This window comes from Gopherus flavomarginatus, chromosome 2, assembly GCF_025201925.1.
Source record: "Gopherus flavomarginatus isolate rGopFla2 chromosome 2, rGopFla2.mat.asm, whole genome shotgun sequence".
In the NCBI taxonomy this organism is placed as follows: domain Eukaryota; kingdom Metazoa; phylum Chordata; order Testudines; family Testudinidae; genus Gopherus; species Gopherus flavomarginatus.
The window spans coordinates 67,730,949-67,752,384 of NC_066618.1; the positions used below are offsets into that span (position 1 = coordinate 67,730,949).

General features: G+C 45.3%; 2 protein-coding genes across 4 annotated transcripts in view; one reads left to right on the forward strand and one right to left on the reverse strand.

Moving 5' to 3' along the window:
• BTD (biotinidase) overlaps positions 1-20,025 on the forward strand; it is a 43,145-nt gene extending 23,120 nt beyond the window's left edge. The window contains exon 5 of the mRNA XM_050938454.1: positions 19,932-20,025. Within this exon, the coding sequence (XP_050794411.1) occupies positions 19,932-20,024 (93 nt within the window). The 3' untranslated portion in view covers position 20,025. The remainder of the gene's footprint in view (positions 1-19,931) is intronic.
• Positions 1,588-21,436, reverse strand: part of ANKRD28 (ankyrin repeat domain 28) — a 231,056-nt gene continuing 211,207 nt past the window's right edge. For all 3 annotated transcript variants that reach the window (XM_050938325.1, XM_050938324.1, XM_050938323.1), the window contains 2 exons: positions 16,048-16,139; positions 1,588-3,665 (listed from right to left, as the gene is read on the reverse strand). In XM_050938325.1, coding sequence (XP_050794282.1) covers positions 3,379-3,665; positions 16,048-16,139 — 379 coding nt within the window. In that variant the 3' untranslated portion in view covers positions 1,588-3,378. The remainder of the gene's footprint in view (positions 3,666-16,047; positions 16,140-21,436) is intronic.

Below are 21,436 nucleotides of genomic sequence, written 5' to 3' on the forward strand. Positions count from 1 at the left end.
ACAGAGAAGTGCAACAAATGATTAGGGGAATGGAACAGCTTTTATATGAGGAGAGATTTAAAAAACAGGAACTGTTCATCTTAGAAAAGGGACAGCTAAGGGGGGATATGGTAAAGGTGTATACAATCATGAAAGGTGTAGAGAAAGTGAATAAGGAAGTTTTATTTACCCTTCACATAACACAAGAAACATTGGTCACCCAGTGAAATTCATAGGCAGCAGGTTTAAAACAAACAAAAGGAAGTTCTTCTTCACACAACGCAGAGACAACCTGTGGAATTTGTTGCCAGGGGATGTTGTGAAATCCCAAAAAAGTATCACTGATTCAAAAAAGAATTGGATAAGTTCATGGGGGATAGGTCCATCAATGGGTATTAGCCAGGATTGTCAGGGACACAATCTCATGTGCTCTGGGTGTCCCAAAACCTCTGACTGCTAGAAGCTGGGAGTGGATGACACAGGATGGATCACTTGATAATTGCCCTGGCTGTTCATTCCCTCAAGCATCTGGGACCAGCCACTGTCAGAAAAACAGGATACTGGGCTAGGTGGACTTTTGGTCTGACCCAGGGTAGCCATTCTTACGTTCATAGTAGTGGCTCACTGCAATTCTAAACTCATATAAACATTAAAAAAAATTATTTAACATCATTAAGGGCAGAGGCCGCTTAGACACAAAAATAGCAAGCTCACAAAGAAGACTAGTTAAAAAGAATACCATTCTAAGGAACAAAACAGACACGCTGCTTCTTCCAACCATAAGCTGCAATGGAACAAGCGAAGAGTTTGGTGAGGTCTGTATTGATTTTTTTTTTCTTTTTAGTGCCTTTTTAAAAATAGAACAAAGTTAGCAATGCATTTAAATCAACAGGCTTCTTTGTGGGACTGATGGCCAGCCCTAAGTGACCTAGTGTTCAACCTAGGAACATTTCAAATTAGAAAATTGTCAGCCATCCTATAAATTACTGTCCTTTTTCTCTGGGGGGACGGGATGGAGGACCCACACAGGCCAAGGCAACAGACCATCTTGAGATAAAATTATCGCATCTTGAAGAGTTAAGAGCAGAAACATTTGCTAGTACAGATTTCATCTGCATTCAGTAAGGCCGTCTCACAGTTCTTAGGGAGCGGCAAAAACTGAAAAGCGGCAGTAACTAAATATCACAGATGTTACCTTTCAGACAACAAGCATGTGACCTAAGTCAATACTCTTCTTTGCAGTGTGGGGAAACCCTTGTCCCAACTGGTTCAGATCATATCATCATAGAAATGACCAGGTTACTGATTAGATGTAGTGAATCAAAAGTGTGGCTAAACAATAAAAAACTCCAAAGAAGATTCAGAGGACGGTGTGGTATAGAAAAAGCATGGACTCCCCAGCTCTCTCTCTCTATAGTGCGGAAGGATCATATGTGCAATATGCTGTTTCTACCATTAATCAATATTTATGAAATCCTAACAAAAAAGGTGATGCTTACAAGGCAACCTAGATTCTAAACAGTAATTAATCACCGCCTAGGTCTTCTTTGTAAAGTGATTGTAAATCTGAATTATTTACATGCACTTTGGAATTAAAAGGACAGCAAAGCCTTTGTAAAATAAATTTTATAAATTCTAATAGTTATTCAACAAAAGAATCTTTGTAATTACTGCTTAAGTATGGTACACAGATACAAATAAATTATTCATTACATACAACTCACATCTGGGTTTTATTATACTCTGTAAAATATACAGGAATCTTGATGTACTGAAAGAGTGCAGGTAAATACAGTATTCAAGCAATCACTATTTCTATGTACATGCTCATTAATTCTTCAAAAAACCCACAAAATTATCAAATAGATCAAAATACTGTCCTGTTTTTCCATACTTTATGTTCAGAAAACCAGCTGATAATTTACAATGGCATTAAGGTTTCCAGTTTCACAATACAAAAAGGATAAAATGTAATTGGGATTCAGTTTATTTGTATTTTACCTGGACATGCAAGAATCCCTTGCATGTACATAAGCAGTTTCACTTTAAAAGTAATAGTTCTAGTTAAAGCAGAACCCAATAAACTAAATACTCATTTAACAGATAAACTTCAGTCTTCCCTTTTTCAGGGCCCCCCCCCCCCCCTTTTTTTTTTTTAAACAGTAGTCTGTTATAAATAAAAAGTCTGAGGGCAAGTTTGTACTACACTACAGGGGCCTGCATCTTCTATTGATTTTTTAAACAGAACACCACAGATCTCTCTTACTGAAGATCCAACATTGTACCTTTTGATAACAGGGAAACTCTCTTTTAAATTCACCTCCCCCCCGACTCAGAACTCCAGGATTTAAAAGAAATACAATATGGAGGCACAGACTGAATTCATCTCACTTACAAACCTGATGATGTAAAGAAGCGGATGAATTGTTGATCAATCCATTCCCTAAAAACTTTCAGTCACAACAGGGTGTCAGGAGATTTTTATGCAGTTTCATTTTCTCAGTAAATTACCCTTCATGTATTTAAATAAAAATATCTCAATTTAAAACCCAGAAGTTAAAAATCTAAAACTGTGCAACAATTACTGCTTCCCTCCCACCCCTCCCCTTGTTTATTACACTGTACATATTTCACCCTGACTGCACCTTGTTAGCTGGTTTTTTTTTTTTAAGCTTTATAAAAGTATGACAAGTTCATTTTTGTTTATTCTAAAAGAAAAAACAAAACTGAAAGATACATCTGCTTTCTTTCATGGTACATTTAATAGTGTCGGAAGGCTTTTAGATTATTAAAAAAAAATCAACATTTAAAATCAAATCTAAGCTTCAATCCCAGAAATAATTAAGGTTTGGTTAAGACAACATCTCATTTAACCTATTCCAGTTTCCACAAAAAGGTATTTAATTAAAAAAAATCTTTAAGTTATTTGGTCCTTTGGCAATTTGCTGCACACACAATGCCTACTGTACCAAACTCATTTATTGCCTTCAAAGTGGTTTTAGTTTTATTGATTATAGTTAAATCAGATGTCCTTTTTGTTGTACAAATATGTTGTTTGTTTACACAGACTAGGGTGCAGAGTCTGGAGAAGTTACTCCTGGCACCACAAACAAAATGGTAAATGTACAATTAAATAAAACAGTTTTGACATTCTTAATTTTTTTTGCTGTAGATTCCAAGTATTTTTCAAGAATTTATGCTTCTTTTGCAAAACCTGCTCTTTAAAATCCTCTTAGTGTCACACACAGATCTTTCATATGTATCCACAATTAAAAAACCCCAAAATCTTCTCATAGGTCTGTCTTCTTTTGTAATCAAACACTGACTGCTTTTTTCCAAAAGCACAATTCTGACCTTCAGATGACCGGGCTCACTCTTCAGACCTCCAGATGAAGCTTCTTAATAGGTCTCAGAATCTGAGTCATTAAGCTCATCCTCTTCTGTATATGGGTAGCCATCTTCCCTGCCAATGTTGTTGAAGCTACAATAAGAGCTATGTTCAGTCCTCATGATTGGCAAGGAGTCAAACGTGACAGTTTTTGAGGTGTTGGTGTAATGATTAATGGCATTGAATGTAAGGGAAGGTAAAGTGCTGCTTGATGAAACAGGCATCATTGTGGCCAAAATGAGAGCTAGACAATCAGCCACATCCTTATTGGGAGCACAGGCCAAAGCTGGTGTGTAACCTAGAAATCAAAATAAAATCAAAACCTTTATTTAAAAAGTAAGAAGTGACAAATTCTTCAAGAGCATTCAATCAGACAGCTGTAAAAACGGTTCAATTGCTTAGTTCTGTTTAAAAAGGAACATAAAATTAAACAATTTAAAATTACAATATTTATTCTTGTAAAGTTTTGAAGAAAGATAAAACCCTGGGAAATCAGAAGATTTGGGAGGATAGGATTTGATTGATTGATTAGGCAAAGTTAGGAATTTTTGGGTCAGGGAGAAAAACTGGGATTTCAAGCAGCCAAGAAGTTAACTACATGAAGATAGGTAATTCCTGTTCCAGTTAACTAACTGTAACCAATAATTAATTTTGCAGGAAATCTATAGATATTTTAAATAGCCATTAAAAAAAACAATTGCAAACATGTAAAGCTCCAGGATAAGGAATATCTGCACAGCTGTTCATTTCAGAATAAGCAGTCTTACTGAAATATTTACCCCAAGGCAAGTTGGCAAAACATTAGGGTGACCAGTGAAAGTGAGATGTTAAACAGTTTTTGTACTGGTATAATTTAAGCAATCTATGTCTTGTTACTAAACAGCAATATAAAATAAGGAGATAAACTAAGAAATCCACAAAACATTGTAGGACTTGCATTCTCCTTGCTTCAACTCAGTACTATTTCAAACAGCACTATGTTGCACACTCAAGGTTCCCTAGTGTGCTGTACCAGCAGGGTCTACATGGACCAATAAATGCGCAATACCTTAGTATGCTTTAGAACTTAAACCCCATAGTGTGCATTACCCCACCATGTAGATTATGACCTTAAGGAGTGTGGAGCTCCAATTTTGGCCACAAGTCAACAGTATCTCAATGAATGGAATTTCTTGAGGATATAGCACCCACAAGGCACTTTGTTTTTTGTTTTTATTTTAAGATTTCCTAGGAATTTATTAGTATTTATTTAAAAAAATAAAAACAAGTGAAAATTGATTCATGGAGGACAGGTCCATCAATTGCATTGTGGATAAAAATCAATGATTTTTGTAAAAAAAATTTTTAAATCAGATTTTTATTTAAAATCGGATTTTTTTTGATAAAATGCTTTTTGAGGAAAAACCTATCTAAAGATAGTTTTAATTAAGATACATTATAGCTTTAAGATATATTATAGCTCAAAAATATCTCATCATGGAACAGGGATTATAAATTCTATAGTACAAGACAATATATTCATGTAATGTTTAAGCAAAGTTTTGTAAATAAGTTCCAATAGTTCATGGATTAGGGACCCAATCTTATGGACTTCCACGGGCTTCTGTACAGATCAGGGGTCAGCAACCTCTGGCACACAACTCGCCAGGCCAAGCAACCTGGCGGGCCAAGCCAGTTTGTTTACCTGACACGTTGGCAGGTTCGGCTGACTGTGGCTCCCACTGGCCACGGTTCACCAGCTGAGGCCAATGAGGGTGGTGGGAAGTGGTGTGGGCAAGAGATGTGCTGGCTGCGGCTTCCCGATGCCCCCATTGGCCTGGGACGGCAAACTGCGGCCAGTGGGAGCCGCGATCAGCTGAACCTGCCAACGCAGCAGGTAAACAAACTGGCCCGGCCTGCCAGGGTGCTTACCCTGGTGAGTCGTGTGCCAGAAGTTGCTGACCCCTGTACATAGATTATTTAGGTTAATCTTTCTATTTACCCAATGGAGCTCAATCTAGACGATACCATCAGAGAGGCTTAGTTTTGCAGTTCTCAAACTGTGGATTTGAGTCTCCAGAGATAACATGCTTGTTAACAGCAAAAATGTTTTTAAATAAATAGAGGTGAGAAGTGACAGACCTCAACTCTATTGTCCCTCTGCAAATTTGTGTATACAGAGACAACCCTTTACCTCTCTCTAAAAGTGCAGTTTCAAAATGTTAAATGAATAGAAGATTGTTGGGGGTGGATAGTGGGCCGGCGTGGCTCCCCTCCTCCTCGGAGAGGGTTGAGCCCCGCCGGAGGCCAGAGTGGGCGGAGCTCTGAGCCCGCCCCCTCAAAGGGTCAGGCGGTGACCCAGAACTATAAAAGCCGGCCCTCAGAGCTCAGTCAGGCCCCAGCAGCCGGAGAGATCAGATGTACCTCAGGGAGCTCAAGACCGAGAGACTCCAGCGATCCAGAGGAGCCTCCCAGACTGGCCAGAGCTTCCCCGTGCTCGCTACTGGGAGGAGCCGACGGGGCTTCCCCGCGCCTGCTGTTACCAGGAGGAGCCGATGGGGCTTCCCCGCGCCTGCTGCTACTGGGAGGAGCCGCCGGCGCTACCCTGGCCCAACTATCCCAAGGAACTCCCGGACCTACCACCCAGCCCCAGTTGCGATGAGCCTATGCTCATGGACCCTTCAGAGGCTGATGCTAGGACCCAGGTAGGTCCCGAGGGGGAGTACAGAAGCAGCCCGGGGGCAGCTGACCCCAGTCAGGCTGTGGAGCTGCCCAAGCCTATGTCAGTGTGTTGCAGTCAGGATCCCCACTGACCGACCAGCGGAGTGATAGCTGCTGTTAGGGGCCGGCTGGGACGCAGTGAGGGCCTGCGTCCTCTGCCACCCCACTCCGGGGTGGCAGACTCCCCCTCTCCCTGGCCTGAGGGGGCCAAAAACTGTTACGGTTGCTCAGCCCTGATGAAAGTCCTGAGCTTACTGACTCAGCGTTTGTTACCCGTCCTGTTACCCGTCTATTGTTAGTTCTACTCAGTCCTGACCCAGGCCTGAGCTTACTGACTCCGTTTGCTGTCTGCCTTGGCGTAGGGCCCGGCGCCTCGCGGCTGGTATGGCAGCCCTGCCGGAGGGCCTGAGCCCCTTGCCCGCCGGATGGACAAGCACCGCAAGGACCACCGGGCTAGTTTCCCAGACCAACCGGAGTGGAGTGGGCCAGCGTGGCTCCCCTCCTTCCTGGAGAGGGTCGAGCCCCGGCCACACCCGTTTACACGTGGTACCAGAAGTGGGGATGTTGAACCCTTGGCCCCTGTGAGAAGAGGCTGGAGGGGACATTACCTCCCCTAGAGGATCATGGAGATGGAGCAGTTGTTCCAGTTCCTGGCAGAGAATCAGGACCGGCAGCAGGCCGCCCGGCTACAGCAGCAGCAGCAGGCCGTTGCGCAGCTTAAGCAGCAGAGACAGCAGCATGCCGCCTAGCTCAAACAGCAGCAACAGCTGATGCAGCAGCTTGGAACCAAGTTGCAACAGCTGGTGGCCGTGTTACCCCGCCCCGGAGAAGCACCGGCAGAGGGTAGTGCTGGGGCACCCCATGCTGCCGCCCCAGTACGACTCACCAAGATGGACCCCGACGATGACCCCGAGGCGTTCCTGGTGACCTTCGAACGGGTGGCCCTCGTCGCTGGATGGGCCCGGGACCAATGGGCCACCCTTCTGGCCCTGTACCTGACCAGGACCGCCCAAAAGGCATACCGGGGGCTGGCAACGGACGAAGCCAGGGATTATGGCTGAGTAAAGGCTGCAATTTTGGATGCCCTAGATGTTAGCCCTGAGACCTTCTGGCAGTGGTTCCGGGGCCAGATGTATCCCCCAGGCGCTTGACCTCAGCTGGTGGGCCAAGCCCTGAAGGAGACGTGCCGCCGATGGCTATAGCCAGAAACAAGGGCGGCAGAGAAGGTCACCGACCAAGTCGTCCTAGAGCACACTCTGCCAGTCCGAGGACGATCCTGGGTGCTCCGCCACTGGCCGGCGACGTTGGCCACGGCCGTCTCACTTATGGAGGACTTTCTTGAGGCCGAAACCTGCGTGGGATCTGCCTTCCAGCCTCCACACCCTGGACCCGAACGTCCTATCCCGGACAGAAGGGGGGATGCCCTGACCAGGCCGCGAAACCCTGGCTGCGGGCAGGACACCCACCCGGGACCTCGGGCCAGACACCTGGATCCAGCCTCTCGGTCCGGAACGGCCCCTTCCGGGCCGGGGCCCTCGAGGGTCCATTGGAGCTCCCTCAGAAGTCCTAGGGGCGGCTGCCGTGAACTTGGACCCTGTTTCTGTTGTGGGCAGGCTGGACACCTGCAGCATGACTACACAGAAATGGACTGCAGTTTCGCAGAGGTCTGTGCAGGGGACACCCGGGCCCGGTTGCCCCAGGCCCCCAAGCTCACGGTCCTGGTAGTTGTCGGGGCCCAGGCAACCCAGGCATTGATTGACTCCGGCTGCGGCCAGACGTTGATCCGGCAGGCCCTGGGGCCCCTGGCAGACCCCTGCTTGGGGATGATACACCTGCAGTGCATCCATGGGGATGTCCGGCCCTAGCCCAGTGCTTGTGTCCCGCTGACAGTAGCTGGCGTTACCCGACGAGTCGTGGTCAGCTTAGCCCCTCGGCTGGCGTACCCGGTGATCCTGGGGCGGGACTGGCCTGCCTTCGAGGAGGTCCTCCGGTTGACACCGGCGCTGGAAGCAGAGCCCCCGGGGCCCCGACTGGAGGAAGGCGATGGGGCTCCAGGGACTGAATGGGGGGTGAGGAAACCGATAATCCTCGGCCGGAGCCTGCGGTTGGGCCCCTCCTTCATACTGACTTTTGCTGGGACCAGAGGGCTGATCCTACCTTTAGTCGGGCCTATGAACAACTCGCGGCCGTTGATGGGACCATCATCGACTCTCAACGCGCAACCCAGTGGCCTCACTTCGAACTGCGCCGGGACTGTCTGTACCGGATTGACAGGGACCCCCGCACGAAAGAACCCCAAACACAGCTGCTGGTACCATGGTGTAACCGGCGCACGGTGATGAGACTGGTACATGATGTCCCGGCCGCTGGGCATCTGGGCCATGAGAAGACCCTTGCCGGTTCTTCTGGCCCGGTGTTCACCAGGAGGTGAAGAGCTATTGTAGCTCCTGCCCAGAGCGCCAGTTAGCCGCTCTGCAACGCGTACCCAAGGCACCTCTGGTCCCCATGCCTATAATTGAGAAACCCTTTGAACGAGTGACCATAGACCTGGTGGGCCCACTCCCGAAAAGCAATGCCGGATTCCAGTATGTCCTGGTCATCGTCGACTATGCAACACGTTTCCCAGAGGCCATCTCGCTGTGAAGCACCACTGTCCGGACCATCGCCGAGGAACTGGTAAAAGTCTTTACGTGGGTGGACCTGCCCCGAGAAATTCTGACCAATCAAGGCACCAATTTCACATCCAGATTGTTACAGCAGGTCTGCAAGCTCCTGGCGGTAAAACACCTACGCACCTCCATCTACCACCCGCAGACAGACGGGTTGGTGGAGCGGTTCAACCGGACCCTCAAGCAGACGTTGCGGAAGTTCTCCCCAGAGGAATTACGCCAGTGGGACCAGTTGCTCCCTCCCCGGCTGCTAGCTGTCCGGGAGGTGCCCCAGTCCTCCACCAAGTTTTCCCCATTTGAGCTGCTGTATGGACGCCGCCCACGGGTCCTGCTGGACTTGATGCAGGAAACTTGGGAGCAGTCCCCCTCTACCACTCAGGGACTCCTGAAGTATGTCCTTCAACTTCAGGACTGCTTTGCCCGGGCGGGGCCCCTAGCTCGGGAGAACCTAAAGGCTGCTCAGGACAGGCAGGAACGGACGTATAACCAGGAGGCCTAGGTGCAGGACTTTGAACCCTGAGACTGGGTCCTGCTCCTTCTACCCTCGAGTGAGTTGAAACTACTGGCCCGTTGGCAGGGACCCTACGAGGTGGCGCGGAAAGTTGGTCGCATCACCTGCGAAATCTACCAACCCGACCGGTGTAAGAAGACCCAGCAATATCACGTAAATCTGTTAAAACCGTGGCGAGACCGGGAGGGCCTCTTGATTAACCCTTACCCGCCTGAACCGGAGCCCCACGCCCCCCAGACAGAGGGCCTCGCTGCTCCCCTGCTTGGCGACACCCTGACTGGGGAGCAGCAGAAGCAGGCCAAAGTCTCCTGCAGGTGTTCCAAGGGACCTTCACAGCCCTACCAGGATACACGACCTTGATCTATCAATCCATCCAGACCGAGCCGGGGGAGGTAATCTGGGAAACAACCAGGCCACTGCCATACCAGATGTGCCAGGAGGTGGAGGAAGAGGTGCAGGCATGCTGGCCTTAGGAGCCATCGAGCCATCTTGGAGTGAGTGGCGTAGCCCGGTAGTCTTGGTACCCAAGCCCAATGGCACACGCCAGTTTTGTATAGACTTCCGGCGGGTGAATGCCATCTCATGATTCGATGCCTACCCTATGCTCTGTGTGGACGAGCTGCTGGGTCACCTTGGAGAGGCCCAGTTCATCACCACCCTCAATCTCAGCAAAGGGTACTGGCAAATTCCACTCGAGGAGACCTCTAAGGAAAAGGCGGCGTTCGCTACCCCGACGGGACTCTACCAGTTTACGTGGATGCCTTTCAGCCTCCATGGGGCCCCGGTAACCTTCCAGCAGCTGATGGACCACCTATTGCTGCCCCATCGGGACTATGCCGCTGTGTATCTGGATGATGTCGTGGTCTATAGCCACAACTGGGAGGACCACCTAGAGCGAGTGGCAGCGGTCCTGCGGTCCCTGCGGCAGGCGGGACTAACCGCCAACCGAAAAAAATGCCACATCGGATGGCAGGAAACAAACATACCTGGGGTACACTATTGGGGGAGGCCGTGTGAAGCCCCTCATCGGGAAAGTACAAGCCCTGGCCACCTGCCCGACGCCCACCACAAAACGTCAAGTCCGGCAGTTCCTGGGACTTGTAGGGTACTATCGGTGGTTTATCCCCCAGTTTGCCTCCATCGTGGCACCCTTAACCGGACTCCTCACAAAGAACAGCCCCCGGCAGATATGATTGGTCCTCAGAATGTGAAGAGGCCTTCCGGACCCTCTAGATGTGCCTTTGCCAAGAGCCAGTGCTATACAGCCTGGATTTCCACTGGAGGTTCATCCTACAGATGGATGCCTCAGAGGTGGAGCTGGGGGCTGTCCTGTCCCAAGAAGTTGATGGGGAGGACCATCCAGTGCTGTACCTCAGCCTTAAATTGTTTCCACGGGAGAGAACTACACGGTGATTGAGAAAGAGGCGCTGGCTATAAAGTGGGCCTGTGATTCCCTACGCTACTACCTCCTTGGGGCCCCGTTCATGCTCGTCACTGACCATTGGCCCCTCCGCTGGTTGATGAATATGAAGAATAATAATGCTCGACTCATGTGGTGGTACCTGACCTTATAACCCTATGCGTTCACCGTCCAACATCGGGCTGGTAAGGACCATGTGAACATGGACTTTATGTCCCGCCTCAGAGGGATGGATGGGTCTGACCCCGGTGAGCGGGAGCCAGACTTGAGGGGTGTGTGTGCAGTGGGCCGGCGTGGCTCCCCTCCTCCCCGGAGAGGGTCGATCCCTGCCGGAGGCCAGAGTGGGCGGAGCTATGGAGCTCTGAGCCTGCCCCTCAAAAGGGTCAGGCGGCGACCTAGAACTATAAAAGCTGGCCCTCAGAGCTCAGTCAGGCCCCAGCAGCCAGAGAGACCAGACGTACCTCAGGGAGCTTGAGGCTGGGAGACTCCGGCAACCCAGGGGAGCTGCCCAGACTGGCCGGAGCCTCCCCGCCCCTGCTGCTACCCGGAGGAGCCGCCGGCGCTACGCTGGCCTGACTATCCAGAGGAATTCCTGGACCTACCACCCAGCCCCGGTCGCAATGAGCCTATGCTCGTGGACTCTTCAGAGGCCGACGTTAGGACCCAGGTAGGTCCCAAGGGGGAGTACAGAAGCAGCCCGGGGGCAGCCGACCCCAGTCAGGCGGCGGAGTTGCCCAAGCCTATGTCAGTGTGTTGCGGTCAGGATCCCCACTGACCGACCACTGGAGTGATAGCCACTGTTAGGGCCCCGGGCTGGGACGCAGTGGAGTGGGAGGGCCTGCGTCCCCTCTGCCACCCCGGAGTGGGGTGGCAGACTCCCACTCTCCCTGGCCTGAGGGGGCCAAAAACTGTTACTGTTGCTCAGCCCTGACCAAAGGCCTGAGCTTACTGATCAGCGTTTGCTGCCCCACCCTGACCTAGGGCTGGACTGTAATCTATTGCTAGTTCTACTCAGTCCTGACCCAGGCCTGAGCTTACTGACTCTGTTTGCTGTCCACCTTGGCGTAGGGCCCAGCGCCTCGCGGCTGGTATGGCAGCCCTGCTGGAGGGCCTGAGCCCCTTGCCCGCCGGATGGACAAGCACCACAAGGACCGCCGGGCTAGTTTCCCGAACCAACTGGAGTGGAGTGGGCCGGCGTGGCTCCCCTCCTCCCCGGAGAGGGTCGAGCCCCAGCCACACCTGTTTACAGGGCGGAATAGATCCGGACAAGGAGAAGAAGTCTGGAGATAAATGTGAGAAGGGAGGGACAGGCAGCAGAAACAAAAGTGAAACTGTTTGAGCAGCATATTCCAGAAGTCTTGAGGTATTTCTGAGTGCAGCCTTCATTGATTTGAGATCTACCATACCATTTTCTCACTAGAAGGGAAAACCTATAATGGCAGCAGGCCATAACAGAGACCCCGTTTGGGAATATTTTAAGGAAGTTCCTCTACCTGTGGGTAAGCCAGGCATGCGTGCAAAGTGTTTAATCTGACATTTTTTCAGAATAAATCACTTAAAAAAATGTATAGTGTGTACCGTCTGAAAATGAAACCTACATCTATCTCTGAGTTGTGAAGAATACGTAATAAGGTTCTAACAACCAACAAGAATGCACTTTTATGTACAAATCCATGATTAAATCGAGTCTTTCTGGCTAGTGATTTAAATCATGATTTAAATCCACTCTGCTTCCCTATCTCTATTGGAAACGCCTCACCTAATGCATCCTAGGATTGCATTAGCCTGTTGCATGACAGCATCGCACTAGTGGCTCATAATCATCCTGTGATTGACCAATACACCCAGGTCTTTCCCCTCCTCTATTGCTTCCAACAAGAAAATCTCCAGTTTATAGCAAAATTTGTTAGTCCCTAAGCGCATGACTTGCACTATTACATTTCATTCCATTTCTATTACTCCACTTTTCAAGGTCATCCTCTGTATTGGCAGTACTTCCCACTTTGTGTCATCTGCAGATTTTATTAGCGTACTCCCACTTTTTGTGCCAAGGTTGTTAATGCAAATGTTAAATAAGATTGGGCCCAAGACCAATCCTCCAGGAACTCCACTAGTAACCACCCTTCAGCCAGACAGTTTTCCTTTTGTTATGACCTGTTGTAGTCTCCCCTTTTAATTGTTTCCTTATCCACCTTTGGATTAATCCCCATCTTCTCCAATGTAACTAACAATTTCCAGACCTAGGTGGAAGAATATCTGATGCTTTGCTGAAATCAAGGTACAGTAGATTAAGTCTACTGTATTTCCTTTTTCTAAAAAATTGTTATCTTCTCAAAGATCAGGTTGGTCTGGCAAAATCTACCTTCTGTAAACCATGTTTTATGTTATCCCAGTTACTGTTTACCTCCATGTATATAATTACTCTCTCTCTAAAAATTTGCTCTAAGATCTTGTGTACAATTGAAGTCAATCTAACAGACCTGTAGTTGTCTGGGTCAGATTAAACAAATTATTTACATTTAATTACTCTAAAAGTACCATTTATAATTGGGATTGAGTGTCTGTCTTGCACTAGCTAGGAGAGATCGCTAACACATTCTATGTTTAAATATACCTAAAAGATAAGATGACTGCTTGCCTCAAGAAGGGATAATGGACAGCTGTGCCCTCAACCACCAGTTCTTATATAGCACTTTTCAGCCATAGATATCTAAGTGTTTTACAAAGGTGGCAAATATTATTACCTACATTTTATAGATAGGGAAACTGAGGCACTAGGAAGTGACATCGCCCAGCAAACCACCAGTGGCAGGCAGAGGAATAGAACTCAGTCCCATGTTCTATCCACTCGGCAACACTACCTCCCCTTGGAGATTCTAAAAGTTCCAGTACTACAAGTGAAGACACAGCTGAATACAATAAGCTCAATGAATACTCATAAAAGTGAACCAAACAAGATTCCTCCCACTCTGAGGGGAAAAAGCAAGACATATTATTCATATTCTACTCAACAAAAAGGATTATTGAGAGAGGATTGAGAGAGAGCTACAATGCCTCAAGCATACCCATAGAGGCATTCTAAACCAATTTAAACAGAGCGTGGGAAGAGCTGTGACATAACCAGCACTGACATGACAATGAATCACAGTGGAAAATGCAGAGTCCAGAAAATGATGTTTAGCAGAAGTAGAGAACTCATGTAGATGCTCTCCACACCTGAAGTCTGAGACTGGCTGCTATCACTCGTATACTATTGATCAAAGGCACTTTTAATATGACAAGTTAAAAGCAGTTTAGCTAAAGTTATGTAGTCTTGTGAACAATTTTTGAAGGTTTTCTTAGACCAAAACTTACTTAATATTGTTGTGCCACATGAAGGAAAAAAACTTATGGCTGGGTAGCACTTGCCTGATCCAATAAAATTCAATAGAGCTTTTCAAATTTACTTCGTGACAAAGAGCTTCACAAAGACAGACAGCAGAGAAAGCAGAGAAAAATTACTGAATGATTAAACTGGTAACAGATGGAATTGAGGATTAATTTCCACTGTGACTCTTACCTAAAATTTAGTACAGTCAGTTATATCAAGTGAATTTAATCCTGAGAGATTAAATTGAAGCTAGGAATAAAAGTTTAAAATTAAAACATGAGGTCATAAAAATCTAGTGGCTCAGAAAGATATTAATTGCCTATGATACTGGAGGTTATTATTAAGATTTTTAACAGAGTTTTAAATACAACAATTCTCTCATAAATTGGAATGTGGAGGGCTAAACTGAAGTTGGTCTATCTTTTCCATATTCGTAAAAAGCCAAATTTCTGTTAAATGAACACAGGGAAGATACCTGTAACCTAGACAGGCCAGCATAGAAGATATTCCAGCAGTTTTTGCATGAAGTCCATGTAATGATCCACTTACATTGCTAAAACAGTCACCATGCCAAGAATTCTATATCTCATGCCTGCAAAGATTTTTGTTGTTCCCATGACACACCTTTTGTACTAAGGCAAAGAAAAGGCTGCAGTAGTAATGAATGCTTTCTGTTTTCTCCTTCCCACCAGGCCTATCGTGACTTCCATTTTCCTGAACTGGATTTACCAATCCCTTATAAAAGGCCAAGACAGACTTGAAACTTGTGCTCTGTTAACTAAAAGCATCATCATACTGCTATCTCACATCCTAAGCTGACATGGCCATGCCAAAGAAAAAGTCAGATTGTATTCATAATGGACATCCAGGGCTGCTGAAAACAAAAGAAATTAAACTGCTGCTATAAAGAAAAACCAGAAACCCAAATGATAACTAACTTAGATAAAACCAAACAGGTCCTTTCAATTTAAAATTAAAAGTTCAAGTTAAAAAAGTTCACATGCTACACTTAACTCTGAGTCCCTCTGACAACTGTGTGATTTTTACTAAAATATTTCTCTCTCCCTTGTTGCAGTGTGAAAGATCCACACAAACAGGGGGACTGACTGACTACATAAGGGAAACAGTGAAACTGATCAGACAAATAGTTCTGTCAAATTCACAAGCTACACAAACTAAACCCCCCCCCCCAAATATTTTACCCTTCTGATCTCTTTTCATTTTAGAGAACTACTGATGTGGCAACCACTACCTATGATAAATAATATTTCAGATAGATTAAGCAGTGAAATATCAAAAAGATAAATAGGAAGTTACAAGAGAAAAAGAGAAAAAGCATTAAAAGTGATTGGAACTATAAATTTCACAGGCATTTCTGCTGAAAAAAGCAGCAACCACTCAAAATCACTTTCCTTGCTAGGAAATAAAACAGCACAAGGACTACAGAGCTTTTGAGATAGGAGAAAAGAAAGTGACAGTTGATGGAGTTAAATTCCATTATGCTCCTACGAAGTGCACGATTTCACCTTTGAGATGAGGCAGTTATGTTTCCTTGCTTCTATGTACTGCAAAGCTCTTACAAGCCAGAAGCTTGAGACCCCAAAACTGGGATCTGTGGTACATACTTACTTTTGAAATTTATACTTGAAAGATTTTAGTGCATGCCTATTAAACCAAAGTCACTAATGTCCAAAAGTAAGAGTATATTCTGATACTGTGCTCTTATTATTGTTTCCAATATTGCTAAAACAAGTGTCTTTACACCTAATATAATCAAGACTGCAATGTAGAATCAATTATTTGCGTTTGATAACCTGCATTAATGTTCCAAACTTAAATCAGGCTCTTCCATTTCTCCTGCTTTGCTAACCCAGCATCCACATGTCCCATTCTCAGAAGGAGGCATTCCATCATATAACCAATATAAAACTTAAGAAAGTTTACCACTTTCCAAACCAGGAGCAGAAACTACTGTTCCTTACTAGAAAACAAGGTAAATTTTATTCTTACCATTTTCATCTACAGCAAGTACACTTGCTCCCTTGCCTAAAAGTTCTTGAACTACAACTGTTAATCCATTTCGAGCAGCAACATGCAGAGGTCTGTGAAGACAAACAAACCTGGTTATAGAATAAGCCTCCAAAGAAGATACGAAAGAATATTTTAGGAATGAAATACCCATCTATATTGACAACCACACTATATAGATCTCCTTTATTTGTTCTGTTCCGTAACTTCTTATAGAATGTAAAAATTAAAGAAAAATTTAAAGCTGCATATTTATTATTCCTCTTAACAGCAAAGAGCATTTCTGCAATAAAAATTATGTACTAGTAAAACTAGTTCCTTTTTATGATATGACATTGAGAAGGAATAACTCTTGATCTGGCATGCCTTATTATAACAAAAATATAAAAAATAACTTGTTAAAAGGGTAGCAACAAATGTTCCCCTTTCCACTTTAGTTGTGTCCATAATTAAAGTAACTAATCTTTCACCGCAATCTGAAAGTAGATTGCAGCACATCTGGGGAATTGGGTAGGTCACTGGCAATAGTCTTTCATTAGAGTACCACTAGCAGGATGCTAGTCATATTCTATTATATAAAGTAGCTGAAATCAATGTTCCCTCTAATTTTTTACATCCATGTGTGGAATGAATTTTGTTATGTGCACCAATATGGAGGCTGGGAGGTATGAGGGTGAGACCAAGGGTTTCGGAGTGTGGGAAGGGGCTCAAGGCTGAGGTAGAAGGTTGGGGTGCAGGCCCTACCACTTGAATTCAAGTGGTTTGCAGGTGAGGCGCTGAGTCAGTATACCTTGGTTATGTAGAGTGGGATATTTTTCAAAAGCAGTCAGCATTGGCTTAACTCTGCTCCCACTGAAGTTTTCCCATTGACTCCAGTGAAGGAGAGGTAAGCAAACATCAAGTACTTCTGGAAATCCCATCCAGAAACTTTAATCCTTACTTCCTCAAATGCAGGTTTATGAACACAAATGGGAGTAATTATAATTTTAAAAGAACTCTGTCATACCTCCCACACCGAAGCTGATCATTTAACAAAAAAACCAACCCAGACAACACTGGTGTTTTCTTTTTAAGTCTTTAAAGATATCTGTATAGAAGTTCATAATATTTGCTGTTATTTTAAACGAGCTTACCCTACCAGATCTTTCTTCTTCTATTTGAAAACACAGTTGCGTGCTATCACCCACTCTTCCTAATGAAGCTACACTTTATCAAAGGTTCTCTTTTAACAGCTTGCTTGATGGGGCATTCATACTTTTGATGTCAGGATGTGCTCAGAGACAGAGCATTGCTGACATAAAACCAGCAGAGGGAGCTAAATTACTTTTCACAGTAGTGTAAACATGGCAATAGGTTTTTACTACAGCTGGTCAGAATTTTTCACACAAAAATTTGGAACGCCTCGTCCTGAAATTTTGACAAACAGGAATAAAATTGTGCAGAAATTCTCAGTTTCTCCCCTCCCCACCCACAAATGTTTTTTTTACTGGCTTGTTGTATGCCTTTGGTCTGTGATGGTATATGGAATTTTGCTTGATTATTTAAAGATTTCTATTAAGACAGAGTACATTCTCAACCAAATTTAAGGCAGCACAGATTTTTGTGCTATACTATTTGATGATATTGTTTGTTATAGTTGAAAGCTTTGCATCAGAAGTAGTCATTTAAAGTACACATACTCTCTGTGCTGGTGAAAAGTGGAAATAGTTGCAATTAAACTGCAGCTAGTGGTATAAAACCATATAAACCTTGCTGCATACACTCTTTTGCACTCCCAGTTCTTTTCTAGTAGGTAGCAGAGATGATTGTCTTTTTAATGAGTGATTTTAAATAGGTTCTTATCTTTTAACCATTAGTAACCCCAGTGCCCTTTCCCAGGAGCGTGGTAGTCTTAAGAGCCAAGTTTTACCCTGACTTACTTATTGTGAAACTAGTTAAAGTGAATGCATTGCAGCCTGAGCTGCTGCAACAGGGGAGAGGCACCTCTCCCCTGCCACAGCAGCTCCAGGACTCGGGCCGTGGGAGAAGCGCCTCTGCCCCGCCGGAGCCCTGTATGCCCCAAGTAACTTGCTCCCCATCCTACTCTCTACCTCTGCCTACTCTCTACCCGTGGTACCTGAGCTTAGAGGGAACTTAGGTTGAAATACTAATGGCTTTCTTTTAGATTCGTTTCTGAAAGCCAGAAGTTAATCTAAGATCTCCAACTGTCTCTGCAGATAGAATAATTTCCTCATAATACAAGGCACGAAGTGGCAAAAAGAACACACAACACAATGAATTCATTATTTACTCAAAACCTTCAACTATTAAATGTAACTTTACATTTTCAAGGCACATCATCCATCAGGCAAAGCGGACAGATTTACCTCAAACATTATAATTGCATCCTCTTTTAAAGCATCAATCGAAGAGGAGTGGTAATCAAAATTTATCTAATTGATTTTAAAAAGAAACCACAACAGGGCACACAGTATACCCAATAACTTTGGTAGATCACTTCAGTTCTATATTGACTTTCATTTATTATGAAGTTTGTAAAAATCCCCAAATTAATCTCACTACACAGAAATAAAGCTCATGGTTGGGGGGAGGGGGGCAGAGGGGAAAGAAGAAGTTACACACTTTGTGCAGTAACTGCGGTTCTTCATGTATCCCCCAAGGGATGGCTCCACTTCACATGCACATGCATTTCTCAAGCCCTTGGTTGGAGATTTTCAGTTAGTGTCGATCTGGCCCACGCATATGCCTTAATGCTTTCTCATGTTTAATACAGAGGCTGTATAGGGGTGCTTGGGCAAACCACCCTCAGCTCCTTCTCCACCTAAATGTCCTGTAAGGAACAGTCTGAAGGAGAGAGGAAGGAGTGCAGTTAGTAGAGCACTCCTAGGGACACACGTCTTGAAGTGCAATTACTGCACTGAGTAGTGTGTCTATGGGTGCTCCACTTCAGATGACTTCCAAGCAGTATTCCCAGATGGAGGACGGAGCTTTAGAATAGAGTCTAGAACTGAAGACAGTACTGGAGAACCAAGTGCTGCTTTGGATGTGGCAGCATGGATCAGGGCATAATGTTTCAAAAATGTACATGTAGTGGCCCTACATAATTCAGATATTGCTACATAATTCAGTATTGCTGTAGATGTTGCCTAAGATCTACCTGAATGTGTTATCACCCTTTCGGTGGTGGTGGTGGGGGGAGGTGGATGAATGCCTGCAACATCATGACAAGTGATAATACATCCACATATACATCTTGATAATCTCTGAGTAGAGACTGAGGACCCTGTTGATCCATCCATGAAGGAAATGAAGAGCTTAGATAGATTTCCTAAATTGCTTGGTCCTATCAAAGTAGAAAGCCAATGCCCGTCTAACATCCAAGGTATGTAAACAAGATTCCTGCAGAGAAAGAACTATGTGACTTTGGGGAAAACACTGGCAGATTAATGGACTAATAAGGTGGCCCTCCGATAGAAGCGTAGGAAAGAATTTAGGGTGTGGACATAAAGAGACTTTGTCCCTAAAGAACACTGTGAAAATGGGTGGGGAGGAATCTGCCATCAAGTCTCCAATCTTCCTGACCCTATAGGCCAATGTGATGGCTACTAATAAGGCTGTCTTCATACATAAATGCAACACAGAACAGACTGCCATTAGTTCAAATGGAGGTCTCATAAGGTATTAGGTTGAGGTCCCAAGTCAGGATAGGGATTCTAATCTGCAGACAGAGATTCTCCAAAACCCTTAACAAACAAATAGATGATATTGGATGATCAAATTTGGAGAACCCTTCTACTGGAGAATGAAAGGCTAATACTGTGGCCAATGGACCTTAATCTAACTAACTGATAACTTGATTTCTTTAGCTCCAACAGATAATCAAAGATGACAAAGTGGCACCAAATCAGGCAAGAAGTAAAAATACCAGTGGAAGGACACCTTTCCATTTCTGCAGGTAAGTAGTGCAGGTTGATCTTTCTCTATTATTCAGTAGTGCCTGTTGTACTTCTATAGAGCAGGAGGATTCACTATGAACCAACAAGGAGCCATGCCCTGAGGCAGAGAATCACTAGGTTGGTATGACGCATACAACCTGTATTATATGACAGTAGATGAGGAATAGCTGGGAGCCTACACAACAGTTGGACACATGTGAAGCAGGTAAGGGTACCAAGCTTGTCTTGGCCACGTTGGCACTATAAGGATAACTCCGGTTCTGCCCTGTCTGATCTTGTTCATCACCATCAGTAGTAGCAGCAGCATTTAAGGAAATGCATATAGACCCTTCTTCCAAGATAAAAGAAAGATGTTTCCCTAGGAGTGGTGGCCCAGATGTCCTGTTTTCTGCTCAAGAGGGCATTTCCTGTTCCTGGAGGTGGTGAAGAGATCCACTTCTGGCAGTCCCCATTTTAGGAATATTCTGTGGAGAACTTGGGTATCTAGCTTCCATTCCTAATCCTGTGAGAAGTGTCTGCTGAGGGCATCAGCTGTGGTGTTTTGAATACCTGGGAGGTAGACTGGTGAAATTTGGATCTGATGTGCTATGCGCCAATTCCACAGTTTCACGACTTTGCTGCACGGGGAGGAGTATCACGGTGATTTCTTGAGTTGTTCATGTGGCCTGAGTTGTGAGGGTATTGAGGAAGGCTCCCCATCCCAACAGTGATGTATCTGTTGTTAAAGTCACTGATGGGGCTGGGCAACAGAAAGGAACACCTTCATAAACACTCAGTTGATCCTTCCACCAGTCTGAAGAATCCCTCAACTGTCTGTCTAAGATGTGTTTGATTGGAGAATATGCTGCTTTGAGCCAACTCTGGAAGCAATGGAGAGGTAGCCTTGTGTGATTTGTCAAAAAGGTGCAAGTTGCCACATGTCCCAGGACCTGAAGTCCTTTCCTTATTGTGGTTCAAGGGCTCCCCTGAACTGCCCATCTAGACATGACAAAGTTAAGAAGCTGTTTAAAGGAAGATGGGTTCTGGCTGTCAATGACTCCAAATATGCCCCTATAAACTGAATCTTCTGTACGGGGGTTTGAATTTTTTACATTCAGCTACAGACCCAACTCTGGACCACAGCAAGGACCATCTGTCTAGAAGACAGCATTGCTTCGTAGGAACGGCCCTTGAGTAGCCAGTTGTCAAGGTATGGGAAGAGTAGGATTGCTTCTTGTCAGAGGTAAGCAACCACTACTGCCAGGACTTTTGAGAACAACCTTGGGGCCAAGGAAACACTAAAGGAAAGCACTCAGTTTTGGAAATGATCCTAGCCTATTCATAGTATACATATTTCCTGTGTGATGGGTATATTGTTATATGGAAATATGCATCTTGTACGTTGAGGGCTGAAAACCAAACCCCTTTCTCTAAAG